This window comes from Microchirus variegatus (assembly GCF_963457635.1).
Source record: "Microchirus variegatus genome assembly, chromosome: 9".
In the NCBI taxonomy this organism is placed as follows: Eukaryota; Metazoa; Chordata; class Actinopteri; order Pleuronectiformes; family Soleidae; genus Microchirus; species Microchirus variegatus.
In genome coordinates, this window is record NC_139810.1 from 17,557,298 (window position 1) to 17,585,250 (window position 27,953).

Below are 27,953 nucleotides of genomic sequence, written 5' to 3' on the forward strand. Positions count from 1 at the left end.
ATGGCAGGGGACCTTGCGGTTGGAATGCTCTATAACTTACTACTACCACTGCTCTTGCTGGCTGGTGAGTTGACATCTAATTATTTTAGTCTTAATTACAAAGCCACAGCTGCCCTAAATTAACAGCATTGGTAATTTCCAAAATCATTTTTTCTGTAATGTAATAGCAATAGTAATAATAAAGAATCTCTTGAACCAAAATTGTTTTTTTAATGCTAAAATATAATAATTATTATTATAATCCATGAATTTTCATATGTACTGTTTTACAATAAAAAAAAAATCTTGAAATTAGCTTTAGTGGTCGAATATTATGCTTAATTAATTTCTGACTTCTCAGTCAAGATCAGTGAGCTTTTGAATGACTTCTAAATTTTCGGTTTTTTGACAAGTGGTCTAATATATTTCTTAAGCATTGTACACCTGATGTAAATGTCATTGATGGGGTTGTAAATTACGTCTTCTCGAAATCTTTAGCTATTGATATGGAAACTGTAATTATTATTATTAAATTAGTTATTTGTAGCACACTTTTTTTTATACAGCATGATTAAAATATTTTTAAACGGCTGAAGATATAAAATCTGTCTCTTTCCATTTTTCTGATGAATTAGGTGACATATTGAAATCTTTGCATTACATTTTTTTTAAATTTCCTAAAAAAATATTTCTGTTGGTTTCAACATATATATATATATATATATATATATATATATATACATATATATATTATTGCAAAATTCAGTAGAGTCAGCAGAGTAAAACGAGTACACATGAGCCTATTGTTGCAGGCAGCTGCCTTCTTCTGAACACCAATTTAATCATACATGCTAATTTAAATTTCCATGCATTTTCTTTATGTTTACATCTTATGATATATATAAGCTGGGTCTTGAATGTTGTTACGGAGCAAGTATTTCACAAGAAGAAGTGTGTTCTGACAGTTAGACCGTGAGTATTAAACTCACTAAGATGCACACTTATTGAAGAAGATGGTGATAATGTGATATTCTGGAAAATGCTGTTTGATTTGCTAACTTTTGGACATGTTACAGGTTTGCCAGTAATGCAATAATGTTGGCTCTTATCATCCCCATTTTTTATTTATCATATCAAAAAATATGGGCCCTCCTTCAGCCAAGCACCGTTCAACCTCACAATGTTATTTTAAATGTTGGGTTTTCTCCCAGCATTTCATTTAGGAGACCCAAAATTGATCATAGGTCTGAAGTCACAAGTGAATGATTGTTTGTCTCTTCTGTCTCCTGCTCAGTGTGTAACCTCTCACCCACTAAAAGTAAAAGTAAAAGTAAAAGTTAAAGTAAATGCCTACACCCCTCACACACAAAAGTGGTATAAATAATGATTACATTTTCTCAAATGGGCTAAATTGTGAAGACATTTCAACATATAGGAAATGGGTGTGGTAGAATTTTCTGTGATGGATTATGTCGGTAAAATAAATAAAATAAAATATTTTCTTGTCAGAAATGTTTGTTTGTGGTGACTTGATTTCAACAACTGGAAATTCCATTCAAAGCATAAGACATTGGAATGAGGTTACACCTGGTATGAATTATTGACTTTTTGTGTGTTTTGTCTTATGAGATACAACAGACTGCAAAAATAAAAGGTAGCTAATGATTTCACAGTCAGAACCACTGAAATTCATGTTTTCTTTCCTCTGCACCTCAGTTTCACTGTTCCGCTACAGCTGTCTGTCAGTGGTGTATTTCGTGTTCCTGCTCGTATTACCGTTGATGCCGAACCCCAGCGTGGTCACCATGAAAGGTAAGAGAGGCTAATTTAGTTTAACCCAACTGTCATAATGTATATTTCTGCGGGTTGTAGAATTACAAAGTGAAAAACTGTTGACACAAATTAAAATTGAGTTTCAGTCAATTTCCTTAATCGAACATGTTTTTATACAAATGAGCTCTTTCCACCATGTAACAGAAATCATCAACAAGGACAAGAGAGAAACTCACTGATTACACTCATGAATGTAGCTTGGGTTTCATGAGGCGCTTTATAAATAAAAATAAGTTATTATCATTATTATTATAGAGCAGATTTTAATGTCACATATTTAACAATGTCCAGTAAGCATTTTGGTGACATTCTATATGAAAATACATTGTGTCCATATTTTGTGCAGCGATCTCTGTTTTGCATCTGTATTTTTCCTGCAAGACAATAATCTGTGCGCATAAAAAATACAATAAAAATGTTTTAGTAGTTATTCGTTGATATGGTTTGGGTTTGCTGTTGTTATCCTTTATTTAAACACGGCACTACAAAACAACAGATTGCATTGCTCTCTGTTTATTACTCGCTCAAGTGAAAAGGTATGTAAATATACTTTTTATTTTTACAAAAGTGTGATGTAAGGGAAAAATTAACGAGTGTTGACAAAGCACAATAGATTATATTGCGTAAAATGCAGTGTGTATGTGTACATGTGTGTGTCTACTGTGTGTGGGTTTGTGTGATCACTCCTCTGTATTGATCACTGCATTCTGACGAATTAAAGTATCCTCACCCCTCCCTCAAAGTACTTTGTAAATGGGATGTGGTCAGAACGGTCAAATCAATTATAGATAACCTGGTAATTACAGTGAGGAATTAAAAGATGTGATGTCAGCGTTTTTGACAGCATTTTTTTTCTTTCTCTCATCCCTCCCTCTTAAAACAGTTTGCTTTTCAGCTTGTCTTTTGAAAGCTTCACAGAACCCATAGTGATATTAATCCCCCCCAACATAAGCTTGCTTTCTTTGGGCTAAGTGGCCAAGTGTGTGTACAGCACATCCTGTGTGTGTCCATTTGCTTCATGTGTTTTTTGTGCATTCACCTATATTTATCTGTGTCTATACTTGAGTGTCCGTAGGATTACGTGAATCTCCTACTGGGAAGCAGAGATGTTTAAGTGAAACAAAGCTTTTAGTAAATAAAATACTGGACATAAATAGCACATTTGCTGGCTCAGCTATTGTTAAGCTACTGTTCCTCTATTACTTTGGTAACATGCTCACATTTTTTGGTACACAGACACACTTTGAGAGGGTTATTACATCAGGGACCTGGGTCTCAGTTCATTTGACCCAACAGTCCACTTCATTTCATTAATGTAGATAGTTTCTACTATTCCAGCTGAAAACAGGGTATATGCATGAATCCTGAAGTTAATTTCAATACCTTTTTTAGACTTTTTCAAGACCTTCTCAAAATATTTTAAGACCTTATCTCCACTTCAAGCTGTAATCGGCAACACATATTTAACTTCTAAAACAGTTTTAGTTTGCAATTAAATCTCTAGAGCACAATTTTGGAAGATTTCGGATTTTAGGTTTTTCAGGGCGAGCATGCCTGTATTTAACAATTGTGGGGAGGAAAATAAATACATTAATGCATACTTTTTGCAGTCAGACTCTATGGGCAAAATTTAATACCTCATGGAATCATAATTAAGACTTTTTAATACTTTTTAAGGGCCTTAATTTTCCCAAAATCGATTTATCACTTTTTAATACTTTTTAAGACCCCTCGGATACCCTGGTAAAGATAGTCTAGAATAGTGTTCATGTGTACTGGATATATAAATGTGTTTGTGTGCTTCTTGTGTTCTTCATCTGAAAATGGGCTTTGTTGAGCAATACTATAATCAGACCTGACTGAGGAAGTGTTTCTGTGTATAATCTGGCAGTGCAGTGGTGTGTGTGCGCAGGTAGCATTTAGCACAGCTAATTTGAGCAGTAGAATCTACTTTTGAAGCTTTTCATTTTTGCCTCTTTGTGTTTTCAGTCATACTCCAACCTGTGTGCTGCTGTCTCACTTTACTAGCACAATGTTGCCATTGCCTCTGTCTGTTGACACAAAACAATATATATATAGATCTTGCTGGGTAAAAGAAGATCTATATATCACTATACTGAGAAACACAGAGAGAGTTGTGTGGAGCTGAAGTGAATTGTCTGAACGTATCACTTCACGCCAAGGAGTAGGAGTGAACTATTGCTTTTATGCTTTTAGTGGCTCTGTATGTCTATCTGTTTGTTTGCGCTTCCACACTTGCACTTGCACTTGCCAATATGACCAACAGAGGCCGCCAGAGGCTTGTTACGTGAATGGGGTGAAGTCTGCCATCTGTGATTGCCTTGTTTGACAATGGTGTAAATGTAATGTAATTTTTCTATACATACTATAGTTTTAAAAAGTGATGTCATATCTTTATACCTGTCCTGTTCAGACATAGTCTACCAAAATATATTTCTGCCCTAAGAAAGAGACAATATAAAACCACAACTGGACATTACACAGAGTATTTACGTGTGTGAAACCACAGAACAATGCTACTAAATAAACAAATGTTGCATGCAGTAGGTGGCTATGCAAGTGTGCTCTTCATCTTCTTAATGCTTATTGAAGTATTGAAAACAATAATGAGTAAAACAAAACAGTGATGCTCGAATAGTACTGGCAGTGGGAGTGAGTGTGTACGCATACTATCAGATTTCAGACAAATCTCTTATGGTATGATTATCTCTCTCAGATGAACATAATGGATTGCAGTTTTGGTTTATCAAAGGTCATTGTGTTATTTTAGTTAGATGAGTGATACAAATCAAGTGACTATAATGGTATAAGAAATTATTAAATCTGTGAAAATCTGATTCAATTTACAGAAAAGGTGATTAAGAGATAAAGACTCCTACCGTGAACTACCTTTAGCTCTGTACATTATCAAGATACATAATTTGTCTAAAACAAATCAGCAAATCACTGACTAAAATTTTTCACTTTTATGTCCTTTGTGTTTGTGTCATCGTTGGTTGCTCTGTTTAGGTAAAACGGGCCAGTTCCTACGGATTATAATCTACACTTGTATGATCTTCCTGGCCCTGCAGTGCTTCATGCAGATCCCCTTCAGCTACATCCCTCCACATGGTAAAAACAAATACTTGTAGCACTTGTCAGAATAAGAGTGTTATTGACAAATGCAGCTTCAACAAATTACTTGCCATATGCAAATATAGCTATATATATATAATATAGCTATAGCTATATTTCAGGAACTAAGAGAAGATTGTTTGATGACCATGTCTTTTTCAACAGTTAGTGGCCCTGTGGACGATTTCCTCTACCACGTGGGCATTGTAAGGTATGGGTGTACTATATCATAATTACTTTTAAATCATGTCTCCCTCCCAAAAGTAACATACTACTTTCCAAAATAACAGTATGAAAATGTATTTATAGGAGAATTAAACTTGTGCTTGAGATCTATCACAAATAGCCCTTTAAATGTTTGTTGCTATTGCTGCAACATAAAACAGCACCACCAACCAAATGTTAACAAAAAACATACACTGCGATAAATTACTCTTTTCAAGCCAGTCTCAGCAAACAGACTGTTTTACCTATGTGTCATACAATCCATGAAAATGCTTGTGTGTTTCTAGATTCAGCTCAGTAGATCCGTTGAACATTGTACGTCTCCTGGCTCCAGACATTGGCCTCCTCTTTGCTTCCCTATTCATACTGAGACTCTGCACAAAACTACTGCGCCCCGTTCCCCAAGTCAACCTCCATGAAAATGGAATACCCCCATGTGACCCTGAGGTAACCACAGGCACCCCTCTTTCTGCTGCTTTACGATTCCCCAATGTAAGGAGACTCACAGTGATATCTCTGTCTGGTAAATTCACGGGTCTTGCAGGAAGTAGAGACTTCAGAAGCAGAGTCTGAGGAAGAAAGCGACACAGATGGCTCCTCCTTTGACAGCTCAGAGGAGACTACTGTACCGGTTCAGGCGACTCCACCCCAGTTTGTCCAGAAGCTGATGGTGTTTGCAGCTGGAGTAAGGCTGCTGTTATCAGCCATCATGAACACAGCAGGGAAAGTGGTGGTAACCTTACTGCTGGGGCTGGCAGGTAAGGTACTGCTGAACATGTGCATGCAGGTGTATCAGCTGTATTATTAATATTATTTTAGTAATTTTATAATTAGAATTGCATTATTTTCTGTATTTTTTCCTTCTCTCTTCTTTTAAATTATAATTATTTTTACTATGATTTCACTTTCTCCACATTTTCTCTGTCTTATCACACTGTGTGTGTGTGTGTGCAGGTATTATCCTACCCTCCCTCACCTCAGGTGTGTATTTCGGGGTGTTTCTTGGGCTAGTATGGTGGTGGGTGTTCAGCCGCTCCATCAGCCTGCTCCTCTTCAGCTCCCTGTGTGTGATGATGTCCATCTTCAGCGGGGGACACCTGCTGGCTCTGTACGTCTATCAGTTACCCCTGTCCCAGCAGATCGTACCACCAGATGATGTCTACGCCAGGTACAGAAGTGATCATAAAGAAGAATTAGACTAATATAGAATATTTTAAAGGAGTACAGAATTTTTGTTTCAGTACATTTAGGATTCAGTTTTAAAGCTCCGGGGTTTTGTTTTGTTTTTTATCTTAAATGCAAATTTTGTTGGTGTGATTTCAAACAAATCTGCTGTAAAAACTCTACAAAGGAACTTTTTTACTTATTATTATTGTTAATCTTAGTTATAAATGAGAAATTATTACCATTTCAGTTCACAATTTTAATGCATGTATGTTTCATGGCATAGTGGGTCAGGCAGACTAAAGGCACATGTAGGTTGATATTAATCTCTCTCTCTGTCTTTGTCTTTGCATCCTTCACTCCATTCTACCCAGATTGTTCGGTATGACAGGTGTAATCAGAACCAACAGTTCAGACCGGCACAGTCTTGGTCTGCACCCACATGCCAGCTGGCCTGACTTTGTCAACCCTTTGGTTCTGCTGCTGTTGTACTACACACTGGTGGCCCTGCTGCACAAATGGGTTCACATAACAGAAATGGTTTGTTTGCTCCGAGGATTATGTGTTACCACTAGAGTTGCTGCAACTTGTGTAACCACAACACCTACTGGTGTCACACTGTAACTGCCACTGTAAAATACAAAGCAGCAACTCACATTCTTATGACATCACATTGTTTCCAAACAAAGTATTTTAAAGTACTTTTTTTTTTTTTTTTTTAATACATTGAAGTATTAATTCAATTAATTAAAATATGATATGATGATATGTACAGTATATCATCCTCCTCACTTGCCCCATTTAAAGACATTGTGTTTTTTTTGTTGTTGTTGTTTTTAAACACAAGTTCATTAACTTCATGTACATGGAATTACTTACATGACAGGTTTTTCACAGCTACTGTGCTTCTCAGGATACTGCTTTTGATGAGGAGTATGAGATTCCATTAGCAAGTCCAGATGCTCCACCAAGCTTCTCCAGGGTCATCTACATCTCAGGCGATAAGCAGGAGGTAATTCCATGAAACAGATATTCTTTACTTTATTATACAGTTGGGTCACATGAATATTGTTATTGTATTTAGCTCTGGACATTGTATTAATTGCTGTCTTGTAATTTGTGAAATCACAAAGTTGAAAACAGCTTCAGCTAAACAATGATTAAAACAAACTAGTCACATCAAAATGTAAATTGAGGCTGTTTCACTTTTAGTCTACACATGTCGGCATGTCAGACTTAGCCACATATTTTTCTTTTTTCAGCTTTTGAGCAGCACTGATGAGGAAACCTATCTACCTGATGAGGTCAGCCAGTTTAATACTAGATGTTTTTGAGATTGTTCACATTATTATAAAGTGATAATATGGTGAGATGTGTGAACAGACGGAATAATAATAAAAATCTGGCAATAGTGCGCACCCATTTAAAAAGTAAGAAATTGCTTCTTTTTTTACATCATGTCATCACTTCAGACATAAACTTACAGTATGTCGCGCTCTCTTTCTTCAGCCAATGATCTTAATGACGAGCAGTTCCTGGCAAGATAGAAGTGATCTGGCATCTCTGCTGGGAGGGGCAGGGTACACAAACTGTTATGCTCCGCCACAGTATGAAGGAAAACACTCACCAATACATGGTAATCAAATGTCTTGTCTGAATACATGAACCAATTCACCACTAGTTAGATCATCATTGTGTTAATGACCTGTATGTGATTCATTCAGTGGTAAAACTACAGTCAAATTAAGTCTGACTAATTTCTTTGTCTCTGTTGTGTGGTAGAGACAGACAGTGAGGAGGAGGAGGTGGATGATGATGATGAGGAGGAGGAGGAGAAGAGTCAGGATGAGGATCCAAAGAGTCTCGCAGAGACCTTGCCTCCCCCCTCAGGTCCAAGTGGTCTGGTCATATTTGGACAGCTGGTGCAAAAGCATAGTTATGTCAGTGCCCTGATCATCATGATGGTAAAGTACATAAATTCATAGCCACTTTATTGTTTTTTATTGTTTTTTATATTGTAAAAATCAAATTCACATCAGACATGTAGACTTGGTCAAAATGACCAACAGAAGTTCAAACTGAGCATCAGAATGGAGGGTTATCACACATAATCATCTCCTGCGGTGAGAGGACAAAGGCCATCCTCCTGCAGCTGTTAGGCCTCCTCGATCTGTCTGTGAGTAATTGCTATCCAACAGAAAATGGGCACTTTTAATTGGTACAATTCACTGTGAGCCCTGTATACCGTAGCAACAGTGAAATGTACAGTTAAAATGGTGACAGGGGGATATTGTTCAGGTGAAAAAATCTATTATTTTGATTTTTAATCTCATATTTGTTTGACAGAAAGTTACATACAGTACATAGAAATACTATTATAAAACAGTGAAACGGCATCTGTTACTCAACTGTGAGTGTGTAGTATGTGGGGGTAATGTGGCCTATGTAAAGTGCAGTCAGTATTTAGTATATTAGGTACATTTTCAGTTCTTTATTTTCTTAGCAGTAAGTTGGCAACCCTAGGAGCAGTACAACTATTCCCTGTTCATGGAATAATCTAAACACTAGAACATTTCAGGTCCGCTTGGAGAATTGTAAATGTCGGTTAACAGGTAAGTAGAAAATCTCAGCAGTTTAAATTTAATTGGTTTTGTCTGCTGTGGCAGTATTCAATGATTAATGGGGGTTTTAAATGATTAGTTGGCAACAGCTAATGATAACAACAACTACTGTGTGGAAACAAGCGCCTCACCTGTAAGCTAATGCGATGCGATGCCATGCCATGCTAGGCTAGCTAGATTTATAGCTCCGCCACAGCTATCAATCAAACTATGCTAGCATTAGCTAGCAGCTGGCTAAATGTAGAAATAAAAAAAGGACGTAATTATAATTTGTTGTATCTATTTTTTATAAATGTCGTTTGCTATGTTATTTAACTTAATAAACAAATTAATAAACATTCACTGAAATATTTAGTGGTAAATTGTACATAATGATGTGTAAATGGTGTCCCTTCAGGTGTGGAGTATCACCTACAACAACTGGCTGACGTTCGCCCTCCTGGTGTGGTCCTGTATCATTTGGATGATGAGAGACCGGCGGCGTTACGCCATGATGTCCGCCCCGTTCCTGGCCATCTACGGCACCGTGCTGGTGGTGCTGGGCTTCCTGAGCGGGCTACGCTTGAGCCGGGCTGAGCTATACCCTGGTCTGCCCCCGGCCGTGATAGTGGACTTCGACCTGAACAGTTACCACCCTGCACCCTGTGTTCACCTGGGGGCAAAGGTCAGGAAAGTTAGATCTAATTAAGTTGATCTAATGTACATGAAATAACCTGTTACTCTGCTGCAGTGTAACTTTTAGTAATGTTTGTTTTTACCAACAGTATTCTGCCTCTGTTTTTCATGAACAGAAGAATGCAACATATAGGGCTTGGGTTTGTCATAGATATCGCTAATTCCAGTTTGTAGATATCTGAAACTGGAATTAACGAGATCTGCAATTCAGTTACAGATGTCTGTGAATGAATTGTAGATCTCTACAATGACAAATCCCATGCACACACTGACAAAAGTAGCATCATTCTGACAATAATCTGAAATTGTAGTTTTGACTAGTAAGAATGACGTCACAGATAACGATAACTACAGTTCATACCAGCCACAATGAAATTAAGACTAGTCAAAATGACATCACATATCTGTAATGGGAATTCCAGATAGTCAAACTTGAGGAACTTGTTAAACAGTCATGTAGTAGTTTAATACAGCTTATCCACTTCATCTAGACTGTGCATGATGGGTGGTTTCATCAGAATAAACTGGCAAATGGCATCTTCCATATAAGGATCTCTAGAAAAGCACATCATTAATGTTATAAGTAAAACCTGTAAAACTTTTTTCTTCTTTTTTTTGTATGAACGTATGAACAGAGAAAACATTGTTTTTCAAGGTCTTAAAACTTGCAGATGTAACATTTTTGTACACTATAAATTGTGTGCACAACAGGTAAATCTCCCAGGTTAATACAAATCATTTAAATTTTACTCCGAGTCAAACAGTTTAATCTGCACCTACAGACCAGATTAGGAGAACATTAATTTTGCCTATGTTTACTACTGCAGATCACTGCAATGCATGTTTTGTACTTATGATAAACTGTGTGTGCTGCAGGTTTTCTACAGCTTCAGCTTCTGGTTGATGTTTCGACAGCAGCTGAAGGAGAGACAGGAGGAGCAGAGCTTAAAGGACGAGTCTCTAGATGAAGTCAAAGTCATGTCATGTAATTTATTTATTTTTCTTTTAAATATTGTTGTTATATTATTGAGTGAAATATTAACTGGGCTCTTCTTTGTCCCCTGTTATGCTATCTATTCTTCTTTCAATTGCTTCCTTGCTCTCTGACCTGACCTTTCCTTCCGTCTTATTAGTGGAGGAAAATCCGCCATCTCCTCTCATAGCGATGCTGATCTCAGGAGTGAAAGGGACACTGGTGAAATATTGGATACTCTTTTGCTGCTCCATGTTCTTTGTGGTCAGCTTCTCTGGAAAGGTATGTGTTGACAGACATAAAAACCAGGTGTTGGAGAGATCCATGCCCATTGCACCACAGACATTGAATCTTGAATTCTTATTGCACAGAGTTAGGAAACTGAATTTCAAATACAACTGACTGAATTATTCCGCTATGGGGTTCAGGGCAGAGCAAAAAATGTGTTTTGATAATATTTCACTTTTGTCACAATTTTATCTGCAGATTTTTCCACATTTAAGTTTCCTGGAAGGCCATAGTTTAGAGAAAATAAGAGCATACCCTATATTCATTCATTCATTCATTCATTCATTCATTCATTCATTGTTTACTACTTTATCCTCCACATGAGGGTCGTGGGTACTTGATATGTACTTGAATGATGTATATGAATGAACAGAATATCAAAACAATGTAGTAAGAAAAAACATGATGTGAGGCAATGTTTTTTTGTTGGTTCTGCTCAAGACATGTTGTGTCCTTATTTTGTATAATATAAAGTATATTACCAGTATAAAGAATGCATATATTTTCTATTTTGATGAAATGAATGTGTTCTACATTCATTTATCTAATCCTTGCCATGTTTTACTCGTTCAGGTGGTCGTCTATAAGATCCTGTACATCGTCCTCTTCCTTTTCTGTGTTGTCCTCTATCAGGTCAGTCTTTTTACAATGTGGATATGAGCATGTAGTAGTAGAGTGATGTAGGGCTAACAATAGGGCTAATGAAGGAAAACTTGATATTAAGATTGCTGGTGGAGGAAAAACAGCTGAGATGTTGTTGGTTGCATAATTCTAAAGCTGCGATAGAGTCAGAATCACCTTATGTGTTGGCTCCTAAATGATCATCTGCAAATCATTTGGCTGTGATTTGTGCAAACAAAGGTTCAGAGTAGGTTCCCGCTCTCGTAAAACCACACTCTGTGGCTCATCAATAATATTTCAGAGGTAAATCTATTGATTGTGACTCATAAACACTTAAACAGCCTTTTTCCTTTGAACCATTTCCCTGATTTTTCTTCACCGTCTTAAGTTTCTGCTGACTTTGAAGAAACAGAGCAGGCACTTACAGGAAGGTCTAATGGTTGTGGAGGCGATGTAATACATGGGTGCATCATTTGTCTGTCCAGACAACATCTGCAATGCACTACTCTTTTACATCCTGGAGAGGAAAAACAGCAAAACTGTCACTAATGACATTGATGATGTAGACCTTTTGGCTTCTGATCAGCAGATTAAAAAGAAGTCCTTTCCTCCACAGATCCGTTATGATGTTTGGCGCAGACTCCTGAAGACGTTCTGGGCGGTGGTGGTCGGTTACTCCATGGTGGTGCTCATAGCCGTTTATATGTACCAATTCAGAAGTGTGTCTGGGCTGTTCAGACAGATCATGGGCATGTCAGAGGAGGGGTGAGTTTCTGAGTTTTCACAGAATTTGCTATTTTCAGGAATCGTTTTGGTCATGATGCAAATGACGTGTTGTATTTCCTGCTTGATTCTCTAGTCTTCGAGACCTGGGCTTGGAGCGGTATGACACGGTGGAGCTGTTTGCGCGTATTCTCCTTCCTGCTGCGTTTCTGCTGGCTTGTATCCTCCAGTTGCATTACTTCAACTTAGACTTCCTGACCCTCACTGACCTCGATAACGTTCCAGTCAGACAAGCTTCCAGGTGAGACAAAATGGGCATGTGCAGGAAGGAGAAGAAGAATTAGAAAAGTGCTTTTTGTAGACAAACCAGTACCACCGACTAGGTAATATCTTTGTCCCATCTGTCCTTCTCTCCACTCAGAGAGGAAGAACTCAGGGATTCAGTCAATGTCATATCTGACATGTAAGTGCACATTTACAGTATTCCTCAACAAATGTCCATCACATTAACAGTGTGCTTGGTTGTAATATTCACATTTCTGTCTTTATTTTCATTCCCAGCATTAAAGAGAACATTGAAAAGATTCAGAAAAGGTGCGTTTCTTGCTTTACCCTTTATTATTGTTGTTATAACAATGACAAGAAGTGTTACAACCAATAATGTTTTGACTTTGAAAACCTTCCTTGAAAACATTCCTTTGATTAAGGTGATAGCGATAATCAAGTTAAAACATTGACTGTCATTCTACAGACTTGTAAAGGAGCAGCTGGGAAGTGTAAACAGTCAGGAGACTCTGGACAGCATTGGACTCCAATCTTCCTTTGACAAAGGATCTGAGGAGCAAGACGAGACAATAAGAGACGGTAAATGATGTCCTTGACCAAACATGTCTCTTTGGTTTTGTTGGCTGTGCTGTTTTCTCTCCCATGTCATGGGTATTAATTGTGTTTTCTCTATACCAGGAACTGTCCCTGGAAGTTCTGAGGATAAGTGGATTGTGATTGTGGACCGTGCAAGCATGTTGTTCATTCAGGCTATGTCAGGAGTTCAGAGGCTCCAGGAGCTGAGCTGGAGACTGCTAGAACTCCACAGCCTCAAAATTGTCTCCTCCGGCATCATTTGGGTCTCAGTGCAGGAGGTGGGATGTTTGATGTGTGCATGTAAAATACAAGTCTGTCCATTGATCACATTGTCAACAACATTGTATTCAATATAACATTTTAAAATCCAATTTTCACAGGTTTCTCTTATGAACATGGTCTTCCTGGTTCTGTGGGTGTTTGCGCTCCCGTTGCCACGGTTACGACCTCTGGCAACCAACATTTCTGCTGTGTGGGCCTGTGTCATGGTGGTGTGCAAGATGTTTTACCAGCTCAAAGTCATCAAACCCCTTGATTACTCCTCCAACTGCACCGCTGTGAGTGCGCAGAACTGTGTTCTTTGACTGAGAATAAGCTGCGTCTTTTGTCAGAGACTTCATTGCAGTGACAAATCAGTTGTTGAAAATGGCTCTTGCCTTTCTACTCAGACATGTTTCTCTTTTGTGTCTCAGGGCCTGGTCCCTTCCAACAGCTCGAGCGTAGATGATGTAGTGGAGCTGAGGAACAACATGTTGGAGCTGCTCAGTAGGTCTATTCTCTACATTGAACCTGTTGATCCTGTTTACTGGTGTGGGGCGCTGCGCAAGTGTGAGGGCAGGATCCTCCCCTGTCTCAGGGTACAGTGACACTCTTAGACACTTAAATCACAAACAAATCATCAAATTATTTATTATTTTAACAACAACTGATAGTGTAGGACTGATGAACCCTTATATCCTAGATTAGTTTTACTCTAGAAAGTTTGTCCTGTGTTGTAGAACCACCTTATGGTGCTGGGGCTGCTGGCATTTGAGGCAACAGTCCATCGCCACCAGCTCTACTTCCGTCTCCACAACGACCTAAAGGCCCCACCTTTCAGCATAATTTTCCAGGGAATCACGAGGCAGCACCTGGATGAGGGTGTCCTGCCCTGCATCAAGTACTTGATCAACTTCTGCTTCTACAAATTTGGACTGGAGGTACTCTCTTTTTTATGTACTGAATTGTGTGTCTGTTTCTAAGATGTGTAATATTTCTGTCATTGACTACTTTCACGTCATGCACTTTTTCTACTTTTAGATCAGTTTAATCGTGGCAGTCAATGTGATTGGTCAGAGGATGGATTTCTACGCCCTGCTCCACTCATGCGCCTTATTGGCCGTAATCTCACGGCGTCGCAGGAAGGCCATTGGAGAGGTGTGGCCCAAATACTGCTACTTTACTGCAGGGCTTATGGTGCTACAGTACGTGCTATGCATCGGCATTCCCCCGGCCTTCTGTGTTGGTATGAAAGTTATATTAATCTGTGGTATTTTTGTATAAATGCACAATCATTTCTTTCTAAAAAAAGGACTAAATAATTAAATGCTCATTAAACATAGGCAACATAGATTTGATAAAACCTGTGTGAACATTTTACTCCAAAGATAGAAAATAGAAGGAGAAAGGGACTAAAGCATTATTTGAATGGTTTGATTTAAATTTTTTTGGGGAAAAAAGAAAATAAATCTGTCCAAAAACATGACAAATGTCCACCTATAGAAGGAAAGATGTCAAAGTCAACAACAAAACAAACAGGAAGAGAAAATAACAGGTGAACAATGTCACCTTATTGTAGGATTATAATTTTGTTGTCAGATAATAATAAAATAAAAGTAAATAAAAAAGTGCAAAAAACGTATGAGTCTGACTCAGTTTTGTTGATTTGTGATGAATATACAAATAGTCTGACATTGCTCTGTATTGTTTTTCTTCAGATTACCCCTGGAGAACTGCAGGTCAACCTTTGACCTCTAATGTCATCAAGTGGTTTTACATGCCTGACTTCGCCATGAGACCCAATCCTTTATTCATATTGTGTGAGACATTTTTCCTTTCCCTACTTCCTTTATCTTTTCATCTATCTATTTCTCTGTTCTTCATTTTTGTAATTCTGTCCTCCTCTCCTGTTCCCTGCAGATGACCACCTCCTGTTGCTGTGCGCGTCTCTGCAGTGGCAGGTTTTTGAGGAGGAAAACCGCGCAGCAGTGCGGTTGCTGGCTGGAGACAATGTCGAGATCAGCCGCAGTCTGGATCCTTGTTCGTTCAACCAGTTCATACCTGTCAATAACTTCATTCACTGCAGGTCAGCTCACCCTGCTCTTCAGCTCTATTATCCCACATTTGCCCACATCTAATTTATTCTCAGACTTGGTGTGCACATTTTGATTATCTTTACGATAAAAAAAAAAAAAGTGTAAGTTAATAGATTTTGTAGTTGTCATCCAATGACAAGGCACATGGTTCACCCTCAAAATGTTAATTTATGGACAGTGAATAAAAGCAGGAAAAGCCAGAACACTATCTATATCAGCACTTAGTTAATCTCTTCAAACGGCTTAAACTTCAGGTGGAGAACTGGGAGTCTATCATTCTGGTTTGTGGTCGTTTTAGGAGCATTAACGGTTGGAGTTAGATCATTAATTTATGTCTGCTGTCAAGCTCATGAAAGCTGTTCTGGTAAGCTAAAGTTGCTGGATAAGCACTCAAGGACATCTCCCATCTCTCCTGTGATAGAGCAGTGCCTTTTCTCACTCCATCTTTTTTGTTTTTTTGCTTGAACACTTTGATCTGTCCACAAACAATTGTTTTACAGTTTATTGATTGTTCTTTTCTTGTTCTTAATTTATTTTTTTTCTCTCTTATGCTAAAACTAATAAACTGACATTTAAAAGTAAACAATAGCCAGAAAATCAGAATTGTGATCGATGTGTTAATCAGCGAGCTTTTGAATAATCAAGTGGTGATCAGATTATCTTGAATTTGGCAGTAAATCCATTGTCTGCTGACTTAGCTTCAACTATATTACACTGATGTAGTGGTTTCAATGTTTTCATCAAATAACTGACATGAATGCAAATAAGTGTATTTTCAAAATGTCAATCTGTTCCTAAAAGAGGAATTTTCCATTTTCTGACACTATATGTTTTTATCATGTTATAATGTACCGTAAAACATACAATTACTTTGTATGTTTGATTTAAAATAATTGAATACATGACAACGCATCAACACGTACAACATTGATTTGTCAGGATTATGTTCTTTAACCCCTGTGTCTGGTCTTCAGGGGCTACCTTGACATGGTGAAGGTGTTTGTGTTCAGCTATTCCTTCTGGCTGGTGCTCTGCCTCATATTCATCACCGGCACCACTCGGATCAACATCTTCTGTATGGGATACCTGGTGGCCTGTTTCTACTTCATGTTGTTTGGCGGCAGCGTGCTGATGCAGCCCGTCAGATACATCCTGCGTCTGTGGGACTGGCTCATTGGCTACACCTGCTTCGTGATCACCATGAAGAACCTGCTGTCTGTGAGTTACCACATCATAGAATAGGACTGCATTTGTGTAGAAACCTGTTTAAGACACGCAGCGGTTAATTGTTTAAGCTTCCTTTCAGAGGGTTCTGTGCTGTTGATCATAATATTCACTGTACTCAGCTCGGTTCCTGTGCCTATCTGGACAGCCTGTTGAAGAGCGGCTGCTGGTTAATTCAGGCCTTCAGCATGGTCTGCACCATCAAAGACTACGATGTCCGTATGTAAACAATCACTGATCCCATCCTAGTATTTATGTACATTTGTATACATTGCTTTCATATGAATATGCTAATTCTTTTTGTCTTTATTTATCTTGATTATGTATAATTTAATAGCAGAAAGGAAAAAATAAGCAGCTACATTATTTTCTGCAAAGGTTGCATGATAACGGAAAGAAGGAAATCTATTTTTTAGAGTGCTATACAAAATAAAATATGTAAATTATGGCTTTTCCTAACTTGTTAAAACACTCAAAGATATAACAAATTGTATTATTTGTGTTTTTTTGTGGGGACTACATAAATGTTTATAAAATCGTGTTATTGTGTTTTGAACTTGCTGATTGAAATGTGCCCTTTAATAGTGTGATGTGTTAGATTTAATAGAGAGTAATTGTGTGTCATCTGTCTATGTTACTGCACATACAAACTACATTTCCTGTGTCCTGTGTGACAGCTGATCCTGACGACGAGTGTGAGCTGCCAGAGGGCGAGGCCGGCATCATCTGGGATGCAATCTGTTTCACAGTTCTCCTGGCACAGAGGAGGGTCTTCCTCAGCTACTACTTCCTCTATGTGGTGTCTGAGCTCAAGTCTTCTAAGATATTGGCCTCCAGGTTTGCACTCATAGTACAAATAGGCTTAGTGTAGACAAGTGAGTTAGGGTTAGGGAATTTCCTTCAATGAGAACCTCTTTCAGTTATCTGCAGACTTCACCTGGCAGTGTGCATGTATTTTGTGACACTTACTCTTTACAGGAGCCTTTATGTGAACATAACTGTCATAATTGCTTGTTCTGCATCCTCTCTCTATCTCTAAGGGGCGCTGAGCTGTTTGAGGCCAAGGTGAAGAAGCTGGTAGCTGCCAGACTGGAGTTGGAGAAGAAATCAGTGGAGGCACTGAAGAAACAGTAAGACACGTACAGTAAAAATTACTTGTGGATCCGGTTCACTGTGACCACAAATATCATTTCTGGAATGGTCACACTCCTCTCTTGAAAACATTAAACAGAAAGTAATAACTTACCTTTACACTCTCTTCTTCTAGGATGGAGAAGATCAAATCTAAACAGAGGGGGCATCCTGCTCCAGCAGACCAACCAGGACCTCCTGCTGATCAGGCGCAGCTGACGCTGGGTAACACAAGTGAATCTATATTCTGTTTGAAATGTTAATATCCCATCCAAGCATGCACAGCTATCAAAATTCTGTGAACTGTGTTTTCCAGGTGATGACGAGAAGGCAAAGAGAGATGCAGGAAAGTGGTGGAAGCCTTGGGTCTCACAGCCTGGAGGTGAGCAGCAACACCAAGCAACCAAAACACTTGTAAACTCACAATGATTCCAAAGGAGCATAGCATAGTGACATAGCTTTATTCAAAACAGTGGAAAACAACTGTGGCTACCACCTCTTCGAAAGTGACACTGAGGATGAAGACGAAGAAGTCGTAGAGAAGAAAGAGGAGGAAGAACCACCGAAGAAGAAATCTGCTTTCCAGGTAAGAATTTTTTTTCTATACACTATGATAGCATTTTGGCTTCGTGAAAAGTGAACCATGCCTGTCTGTATAGTATCATCCTCAGTCATGATGACATGTTTCTGTGTCTGTCATCTTCCAGCTGGCCTATGATGCCTGGGTCACCAGCTCTAAGTCTGCTCTGACGAACCTGAATAAGGATAAGAAGAGAATGAAGAAAGAAGAGAAGAAGAAAATAAAGAGACAGTTGCAAAGAGAGCAGGGTGAGAGCATTACCTGTCCCTGTCACTATCTTGCCTTTAAATTATCTATTTAATCCACAGCTTCTTGCAGTTTTGACTTGTGTGAAATGTTTTTGTGACACATTTTGTAACTAAAAAGTCACAGCTGTGAGGCTGTGATGAGCGAATACATCAGCTGTAGAAATGCTGTAACAGTCAATCAATTCTCCAGGCATTGAAAGAGCAGACTCCAGTGAGGATGAACTAGAGGAAAGCACTGTGGTGGATGGGGACGGAGAGGGAGAAAAAGGTAAAAACACACGTGTGGCACACACTGACGTTTACCATCGATCTCAGACTTTTGGATCCAAATGTACACACTTGTTTTATCAGAAAACATCCTGCAGCGCATCATTAGCACCGTGAAGTTCAGCTGGGTGTTTGTTCAGTCTCTGCTGGACGATATGACGCAGGGTCTGAACTCCTTCTGTAAAGACAACAGGGACATTTCCAAAGTGCTGTGCTTTGAGCGAGCGCTGCTCAACCAGCAGCAAAAAAAGGTGTGGTGATTTTTACTTTTTTAAATAGTTTGTTTCCGCAATATGGATTTACAAACCCTTATCTCTGTGTCTTTCTCCTCAGGGCAAAGAGGTGAGCCAGGAGAGTGTAAGGCAGTTTTATCAAAACTGGTTGTCTCGCCAGAACACGCAGACGTCTCAGGATTTCTTAGATGACCCTTCACCTTCTCCCCGTTCACCCTCACCACCCATTGTTACCTCCTCTCGCCGTGAATATGCCATGCTGAAGAACCAGGCCTCTAAAACTTCCTGGGGCAGCAGCATTTCTAGGTTTGTTACTGGACACTGAATTTGTCACATAGATAACTTTTCCACGTTGTCATTCTCATTCATGTCTTTATCTAGATACACTACAAAAACAAATGTCTGTTACATTCAAACCGTTGTCAAATGATTTCACACAATGCTGATTAGGCTCTCAAACACCAAGAAATACCTATGAATAGTTTCAAAATCAGAATCAGCTTTATTGGCCAAGTATGAGAACACATAGAAGGACTTTTTCTCCTAGATAGCTTCTCACAAACATGATCATTGGATATTGAAAATGCAAACTCCACCAACAGCGATCTCCTCAACAACTGCCTTGCTATGTGCCTGCAAGTGAAACTTTGTCTGTTTGCTGCCAACATTAAAACAAATACAAACATACACACAATAAATTCACAAATTTAGTCCACATGGACTCATCTGCTCTCTCTCTCTCTCTCTCTCTCTCTCCCTCCTGCTCTCTTTCAGCTGTATGACAGATGAAACGATGCTGGGCTCTCGGCAGCCAACTCTGGAGGAGCTGGACGAGCCTCCTGCTGTGGCGCCTCCCACTGAGAAGTTCAGGCGGAGGCTCCTCCTGAAAACGGCCAACATCGACCTGACCTCCGCTGAGATTGATGAACTTTCAGCAAGGTGAAGGAGAAATCTATATATTATTATTATTATTATGTTAATTACATGCTATGTTGATATGATACAGTCCAGTAAACTCCCACTTAATAGTACTAATCATAATAAATCTTATATGGCAAAAATGTCACTTTTTACAGACTGCTCCGTTAATCTGCTCCGTTGGATACTTACTACTACACAAACATGTAGAGTGAAGTCTAACTGTTCACTAGGTTATTAATATTGTTGCTGCATTATTATCATCATTGAAAGACTATTGTAATCATACAGGAAATGTTACTTTTGGTGCCTTCTTTATTGGGTTTGTTGTGGACCAGTCCATCATGCACATGTGAAGAGATTCATCATTGGTTTGTCTATCAATCTTGACAACTACAGCTCTGCTCTTCCCTCTTTACATGCACATGTGCACATTTCCTTTATTCTTTATTCTTAATTCTTGTCTCCAAAGCTGTGAAGATGGCTCCCCTCAGGAAGACTACGGACACGACAAGCGCGATGAGGACGATACAGATGATGAGCGAAAGCCTGAGCAAGAACAGGAAGGGACAGAGAAAGAAAATGAGGAGGAACAGCAGGAGGAGGAGGAGGAGCGTAAGGTTGATGGAGAGGTGGAACAACTGCAGATTGAAGAAGATGAATGCAATGAATACCCAGAATGCCTCTCACAAGGTTTTAGGGAGAGTGATGGAGAAAAAAGTCTAGACCTCATAGAATCTCCCAGGCCTCTGAGTCAGGAAACAAGAAACCTCACAGCCAGTGAGCTGCTGCTCAACAAGTCAGTTTATCACAAGAAATGTTGTACTTGAAATCTTTTGCCAGAGAAAGACAACCTTTTAATCACCATCTCCTTTACTTTCTTTCTTTCTTTCTTTCTTTCTTTCCCTCTCTGTCTCTTCTCTGCTCCCCTCCCTTTTCCCTGCAGCATGTTTGAAAATGATGAGATCTCGGACTCTGATAAGTTTTTCGTGACTTTGCCGAGGCCATTGAAGCTGCTGTTTGCTCTTTACAACACGATGGTGTCCAAATCAGAGATGCTGTGCTATTTCGTCATCATCCTTAATCACATTGTTTCGGCCTCATTCCTCACACTCATCCTGCCCATTCTCATTTTTCTCTGGGCCATGCTGTCTGTGCCTCGGCCCTCCAAACGCTTCTGGATGACTGCAATCATCTACACAGAGGTAGGCTGTCAACACAGTGTTTGCTCAGTCAAACATTTAAAAGAATAATTAATTGAAGAGAAAACAGACACCAGGGATACAGGGATACGATTGATAAAGAAAGTATTATTTGTTGGGTGAATAATAAAAATATCTTGATTTCCAGAATTAAATGAAAATAAATTAAGGATCAACTTTTGTCTTAAACCTATCTTTAATCATTTCCGATACCAGCTGTCAATCACACTGGTGACCGCTAATACCACTTATTGTGGTACTTAATCTATTAACCTCTGGTCTATTAACCTCTAAATGGGAACACAATTGGCATGTTCCATTGAGAAGACTAATAACTGAAAATTTGATTCTCATTAACTCTTCAGGAAAATGTTGATTGACATTATAAATCAAGTGACAAATAGGCTCAGTCCTCCATTAAGACAGATTCGCCCCCTGCTGGCTATTCAGTATAGTATAGTTTTTACTTTGTTGATTTCAGCAAGGAAACTGGAAGAATGCATCCAAACAAACAAAAACTGTAATTGCTGGTCTTTTTATTTTGCATTTGATGTTTTTTCTTTCTGAAAAAGTCAAAAAGTGCAACACTGACGCTACGTGATTACCCTCTGTTGTGCCGCTAATGTTACTTTCCCTTTTCTCTCAGCTGACTGTTGTGGTGAAGTACTTTTTCCAGTTTGGTTTCTTCCCCTGGACCACGTCTGCCTACAGAGGCATCAACGCTGATCGGCCATTTGCCATGCCCAACATCATCGGGGTGGAGAAGAAGGATGGCTATGTCCTTTTTGACCTCATCCAGCTGCTTGCGCTGTTCTTCCACCGCTCTATCCTCAAGGTAAGCATGAAAAGTTTTTCACACACTATTTTCCTATTTATTCACTTTTAAATGACTAAACTAAAGTTTTGTCGTATTTTTAAATGCAATGACCATAAAACTAAAAATGACCTCTTCATACCTCGTGCTCCATGTGCCTGTACAGTGCCATGGCCTGTGGGACAACAAGGAGGTTGAGATGCCTGATTTCTTCAAGAAAATGAAGAAGAAAGTGGACAAGAAGAAGATGACCGGTGGAGATAAGATGGTCAGCAAAGAGAAACCTGCACGCAGACTGAAGTTCCTCCCTCTCCAGGCCTCCACTACGTCCATATTCTGTAGACGGAGAAAAGGCGACTCTGCTGAATCTCAGGCTGGTGAATATTCAGAAAAGGCTCACAGTGTTTTCTGCATTCAAATCTGACTTTATAGTTCATGTTAATCTACTGTGAGAAGGATTTTGCTTCTGATACTTGCTGTGTCACTAATATTTCACATTTCATGTTTGTTTTTTTCCTGGAGAGGTGAAGCCCAAGAAGCGTCAGAGCAAGAAGATGAGACAGCGAGACAAGACTCCTCTGACCAGGAGGCAGAAGCTCAGACAGCAGATCAGAGAGAGAATGTTACAGGCCAAAGCTGCCATCATAGAAGTGTACGTTGTTTTGTTGTTTGTTATGGTTCAGATGTGACACCTACAATGAACTGCATTGGTTTACATTTTCTCTTCTTAGATTTTCTTGTCCCTAAAAATGTTAAATGTCTAGTTCGTGAAGCTTTACTCTTTATATGAGATTATGACAGCGTACTTCTCTTTTTCTCCAGTGCACTTCACATCTACTTACCCATAAGGCAGTTTTTCTGGGACATCATCCACCCAGACTACAGTCCTGTGTGTGATGTCTATGCTCTCATGTTCCTCATCGACGTAGTCAACTTCATCGTCACTATATATGGATACTCGGCTTTTGGGGTCAGAATCTTGTGTTTTTCATCAAAGTTAGAATGTTGATCGATATGAATGAACATTTACAAGATGTATTTACCTTTTTAAATGTACAGTGTGTTGTGTACAGTACACCATGACATATCCAGGCTTTGTTGTGTGTAGAAATACTCCTCAGCAGCTGACATCACAGAGTCGCTGTCCGAGGACCAGGTTCCAGAGGCTTTTCTGGCCATGCTGCTCATCCAGTTTGGCACCATGATAGTGGATCGTGCACTCTACCTGAAAAAGTCCCTCCTAGGAAAGTGTGTTTTCCAGGTGGTGCTTGTGTTTGGTATACACTTCTGGATGTTCTTCATTCTCCCTGGAGTCACTGAGAGGTCAGATCCCTTTAACTATCACTCAGCGGTTAAAATTCACTTGTTCTTATTCTGTTTTTGTCTTGAGGTGACATTGACACTGAGTCACAAAAACCCCCACAAACCAACAGGTTAAATTCAGGAGACTCTTACATTCTCATGGTCTTTTATTTGTCTGCAGGAGGTTCAACAGGAATCCTATTGCTCAGCTCTGGTATTTTGTAAAGTGCATCTACTTCGGTCTGTCTGCTTACCAGATCAAATGTGGCTACCCAAACCGCATCCTGGGCAACTTCCTCACAAAGAACTTCAATTACCTGAACCTTTTCCTCTTTCAAGGGTATGGACATGCAAACATTGTTTAATAAACCTTATCTTTTTATCTTATCCTTGCCTCTCCCCTTCTTCCTCTTCCTCTTCCTCCTCTCCCAGGTTTCGTTTTGTTCCCTTCCTGACGGAGCTTAGGGCAGTGATGGATTGGGTTTGGACTGACACCACTTTGTCTCTGTCCAATTGGATTTGTGTTGAAGACATCTATGCTAACATATTCATCCTCAAATGCTGGAGGGAGTCTGAGAAAGTAAGTGAGAATGTTGTCATCATAACGTGTATTGAATTCATGATTTCCCTGATGATAATGATGATCATGTTAAATTGTCGTAGGATTTCTATTGTGGTTACATTTGCATAACTATGTCAAATTGTGAATTAAATCTATTTTGATCCATAATTGGTCAGAGCAAATTACTAGTTTGAATAACTCATGAACTGATTTTTCATTTCTTTTTTTTTTTTATTCTTCCAGAAATATCCGCACCAGCCAGGACAGAAGAAGAAGAAGGTGGTGAAGTACGGGATGGGCGGATTCCTAATCTTCGCTCTAATCAGCATCATCTGGTTCCCCCTCCTCTTCATGTCTCTGGTCCAGTCAGCAGCTGGAGTAACCAATCAGCCGGTGGACGTCTCCATCCAGCTCAGCATCGCAGGATACGAGGTCAGCCTGGATAAATATGAGTGCATGAGTGCGTGTTAAGATTAAGAACTATTAGTCTTTGCATGCTTATTGACGTTTGTTTACAAAATACAGACTGGTGTTACACTCACTGATAATGGTCTTACTTATGTTCACTGTGTGTGTGTGTTTTCACAGCCTCTGTTTACCATGAGTGCACAGGAGCAGAACCTGGTTCCATACACAGAAAAGGGATTCAACCGACTCACAAAAGTCTACGCTACTCATCCAGTAAGATGCACGTCAGTTTGCTGTGAACACCTAACTGAGACTGATCATAAAAGTCCTTTATAACTAGGAACCATTGATGTATGCGGTATAGTTCACCTCGCGTCATCGCTATCACCTGTCTTTAAACTATGTGGCTAGTGTTATGAGCTACGACTAGTTCTGAAGTTTCTGGGTGAGTTGAGGACACACGTGCAAACAATAAGGTCAAGAACATGGAATCTGTGGTGTGAGAAATCAAAGCTGGAACAGGAAGTAAATGATCTGCAATGAGAAAACACAATGAATACCAAAATAAAGCAGGAAAAAACCAATGATGACTTTATCTGAGCATATGACAGGTGTGACATAGACATTGATGCTTGGCTTATGTCACTGTGAAGGACACAACTTCTTTTAGTTAAGGTTTGGCAAAAAAAACCCACAAAACATCTATTTTGATTATATAAGAAACAGACTTTAAATTGTACATGCTTAAAATCTGTGGTTCTAAACTGGAACCAAAACATTTGGATAAATGTTTGCTGAACCAACCTTCTGTTTCTACCCGATGTGAGTTTTGCTGAGTCGTGTTATATTAAATCTGCTGTTCAAGTTGAAGAAACTGAATCTACGGCCAGTCTAAAAAGAAAAAATGTCCACCAGTTTAAAAGGGACGTTATTATTTCAACATTACATTACATGGTCTAGTAATGCTCTGACTTTATATGTTACTACTGTAAAGTACAAAATATGATTTATTAATCTGTGGATATCTGTTATTCCCCCCCCTCCCTTCTCTCACTCTCTCTCTCTCTCACACACACACAGTCTGCTATGCAGTTCATTATGAACTACTTTACAGAGGACATTGTTGTTGCTAAGATCAAGAGTGATGCCAGTCTGCTGTGGAGCATCAGCCCGGCCAGTCGAGAGGCCATGATACAGGAGCTCAGCAAATCCTCTCACATATACATGACCTTACGCTGGACGCTCATACGGTCAGTCAGTGCATGTGTGTGTGTATATATAATCTATATATATATATATATATATATATGTGTATGTATGTACTTGGATTTGTAACCTCTTTAGGACCTAAAACCTGGTCCTAATGAGGCAGAGGAACTGGTTAGGTTTAGGGCTAAGATTTGAATTGTGGTCAGGTTATGAGGAGGGTTAGGCATTAAATGGTTAGGGTTAAGGTTAGTGATAATGCCTTGTCACAGCTGTCCAAATGAATGGCGGTCAGATTGGTGTCCTCAGAAGAAAACAGCTTCAAATAGTGTGTGTGTGTGTGTGTGTGTGTGTGTGTGTGTGTGTGTGTGTGTGTAAGAAATCAGGACACAAGTACATATGTAGCACTGTACAAGTGAAGATATTTTTTGTTTGACCGCTAATTTCCAATTACATGTACAGGTTCAATCTACTGTGCTAAAAGTGTTAATGCAGATCTCTTCATGAAGCTGTTTAGTAACTAGACTAAATTGGCTGCATTGTGCACAGACACTTTGGGCTTTGAATCTACATTTACTCATGTCTCTCTCTCTCCCCTGCCCTCCTCAGGAATGCATCAATATCGATGCATGCAGAGTCAGTGGGAGAACACACTGTGAAGTTTGAAGACAAGACCTTAAGGGAAGGGATCATCCACATGCTCAAGGGCATCAGCAGCAAACCTGTGTGGGTCTCAGATAACACACACACACACACACAAACTCATACCTATAGATTGAATTTTATATGATTTTGTGCTTCACTGTGCGTATAATGAATTTATCTGGAGACGTAAAACATTTATATAAAAATCTTAAAAAAGCTTCTGTACATAAAGTTTGACTGACTGACTGTGGTTGTTGTGTCCTGTAGGATCATTAACTCTCTGCTGCCAAAGTTCCTTAGGGGTCCCAAAGGACCAGAGTCCAAAATGGCTACCAGGATGAAAGTAGGTTAGTTACAGTTTAGTTTGAATTTTACAATATACAGATGTTATTTGTTAAATTGAAAATGTAGTGTGTTCTAACAGAGATGATTTTTTTGTGTTGTTGTTATTCAACTTCTTTTGCTCCCTTTACATATATTTTTTTTCTTTTTTCTCTGTGTAGTTATATGAGTGTTTTGGACTCGGAGTAATCGTAGCATTGAATTGAACAGCAGACTTGAATTGAACCCCTGTATGTCTTTCTTCAGACCTCTCGGACCGACCAGACCTCCACACACTTGCTTTCTTCAGACCCATGTCAGTTAAACTTGAGCAGGTCAATGGGACGTCAGAGAAAGATGCAGACCAGTGGTGGGTGGTGGAGGAGTGCTTGCCTGTTGTCACCTCCACTGAGCCCAAGTGTAACAACATAGAGATTGTGGTGTTCAATGATAAAGTCAGCCCCTCCAGTCTGGGCTTTTTGGCTGGACATGGGTAGGTAACAAGACACCTTTGATTCTGTACTGTCAGGGACTCTTTCTTGTAACTGTGACTGGACATGGCATGCCATCATTTCAGGTTTTAGGGAGAAATTTTAGTTTCCACTCATCAATGTCTTTGTACAATTTCTGCCACACTGACAAGCAACCTTTGATAAAAGAACACAAACACAGTAGGCCTACTGTATTATATTGTATATTTAAACATAAGGGAACCTCATGATGTGATAGAAAGCAATCTTAATGCCCTGGTTCTCAAACTGTACTGTATCACCAGTAGCTTCCTCTGGTGGTACTTGGAAGAAAATCAGAAATACTGTACTGCAAATTATCTCATCTTTGATCCAGAGCTAACTTTGCTCGGCCTATTCACACCACTGTGTTTTTACGTTAGGTCGGTGAAAAATGTATCTATCATTTAATTTTATTAAAACTTCCATGTCTCACACAGAGCCTCACTTACTCTGTCCACTCTCTCTGCTCCTCACCACAGCATCGTAGGTCTGTACATGTCTGTGGTTTTGGTCATAGGAAAGTTCGTCAGGGAATTCTTCACCGGGATCTCCAGGTCTATCATGTTTGAGGAGCTGCCGTGCGTGGACCGAGTCCTCAAGCTGTGCACGGACATTTTTGTGGTCCGGGAGACAGGAGAGATGGAGCTGGAGGAGACGCTGTTTGAGAAACTGATCTTCCTCTACCGATCACCGGAAACCATGATCAAGATGACGAGAGAGAAGGACAGCTAGGATTTGACAAGCTCTGCCTGGATGTATTAAAGCAAATAAAACTTCATTATTATGGTGAATTGTTACACAGACATGAATGCAGTCAATATTGGATTTGTGGTCTCAACCTAAACCTGTGAAAACAAACAATCCCATTTTAACTAAGCAACATTAGAATTAATTTCTGATCCGACCATTACTCGTAGCAGAGCTTTGT

At 39.3% G+C, this 27,953-nt stretch overlaps 1 protein-coding gene across 1 annotated transcript; it reads left to right on the forward strand.

Annotated features, from left to right (window-relative positions):
• On the forward strand, window positions 1–27,757 carry LOC310932159 (piezo-type mechanosensitive ion channel component 2; the record flags this gene model as incomplete). Its single annotated transcript, XM_083895452.1, has 57 exons — window positions 1–64; window positions 1,696–1,791; window positions 4,843–4,944; window positions 5,113–5,164; window positions 5,466–5,619; window positions 5,717–5,930; window positions 6,127–6,340; window positions 6,711–6,876; window positions 7,250–7,348; window positions 7,599–7,640; window positions 7,846–7,972; window positions 8,206–8,300; window positions 9,355–9,621; window positions 10,509–10,617; window positions 10,766–10,887; window positions 11,467–11,526; window positions 12,131–12,279; window positions 12,374–12,538; window positions 12,659–12,700; window positions 12,799–12,831; window positions 12,989–13,101; window positions 13,201–13,376; window positions 13,479–13,655; window positions 13,791–13,955; window positions 14,097–14,297; window positions 14,398–14,602; window positions 15,075–15,176; window positions 15,277–15,442; window positions 16,427–16,670; window positions 16,799–16,895; window positions 17,354–17,513; window positions 17,717–17,806; window positions 17,944–18,032; window positions 18,124–18,189; window positions 18,281–18,393; window positions 18,515–18,635; window positions 18,826–18,903; window positions 18,987–19,153; window positions 19,236–19,441; window positions 19,910–20,074; window positions 20,526–20,606; window positions 20,754–20,852; window positions 21,000–21,258; window positions 21,902–22,090; window positions 22,236–22,446; window positions 22,592–22,721; window positions 22,892–23,039; window positions 23,178–23,392; window positions 23,553–23,711; window positions 23,804–23,951; window positions 24,177–24,365; window positions 24,522–24,614; window positions 25,422–25,591; window positions 26,157–26,273; window positions 26,460–26,539; window positions 26,781–27,006; window positions 27,505–27,757. 57 exons carry the CDS (start codon window positions 1–3, stop codon window positions 27,755–27,757), a joined length of 8,040 nt encoding a protein of 2,679 aa, XP_083751578.1.
• Window positions 27,758–27,953: the final 196 nt, after the last annotated feature.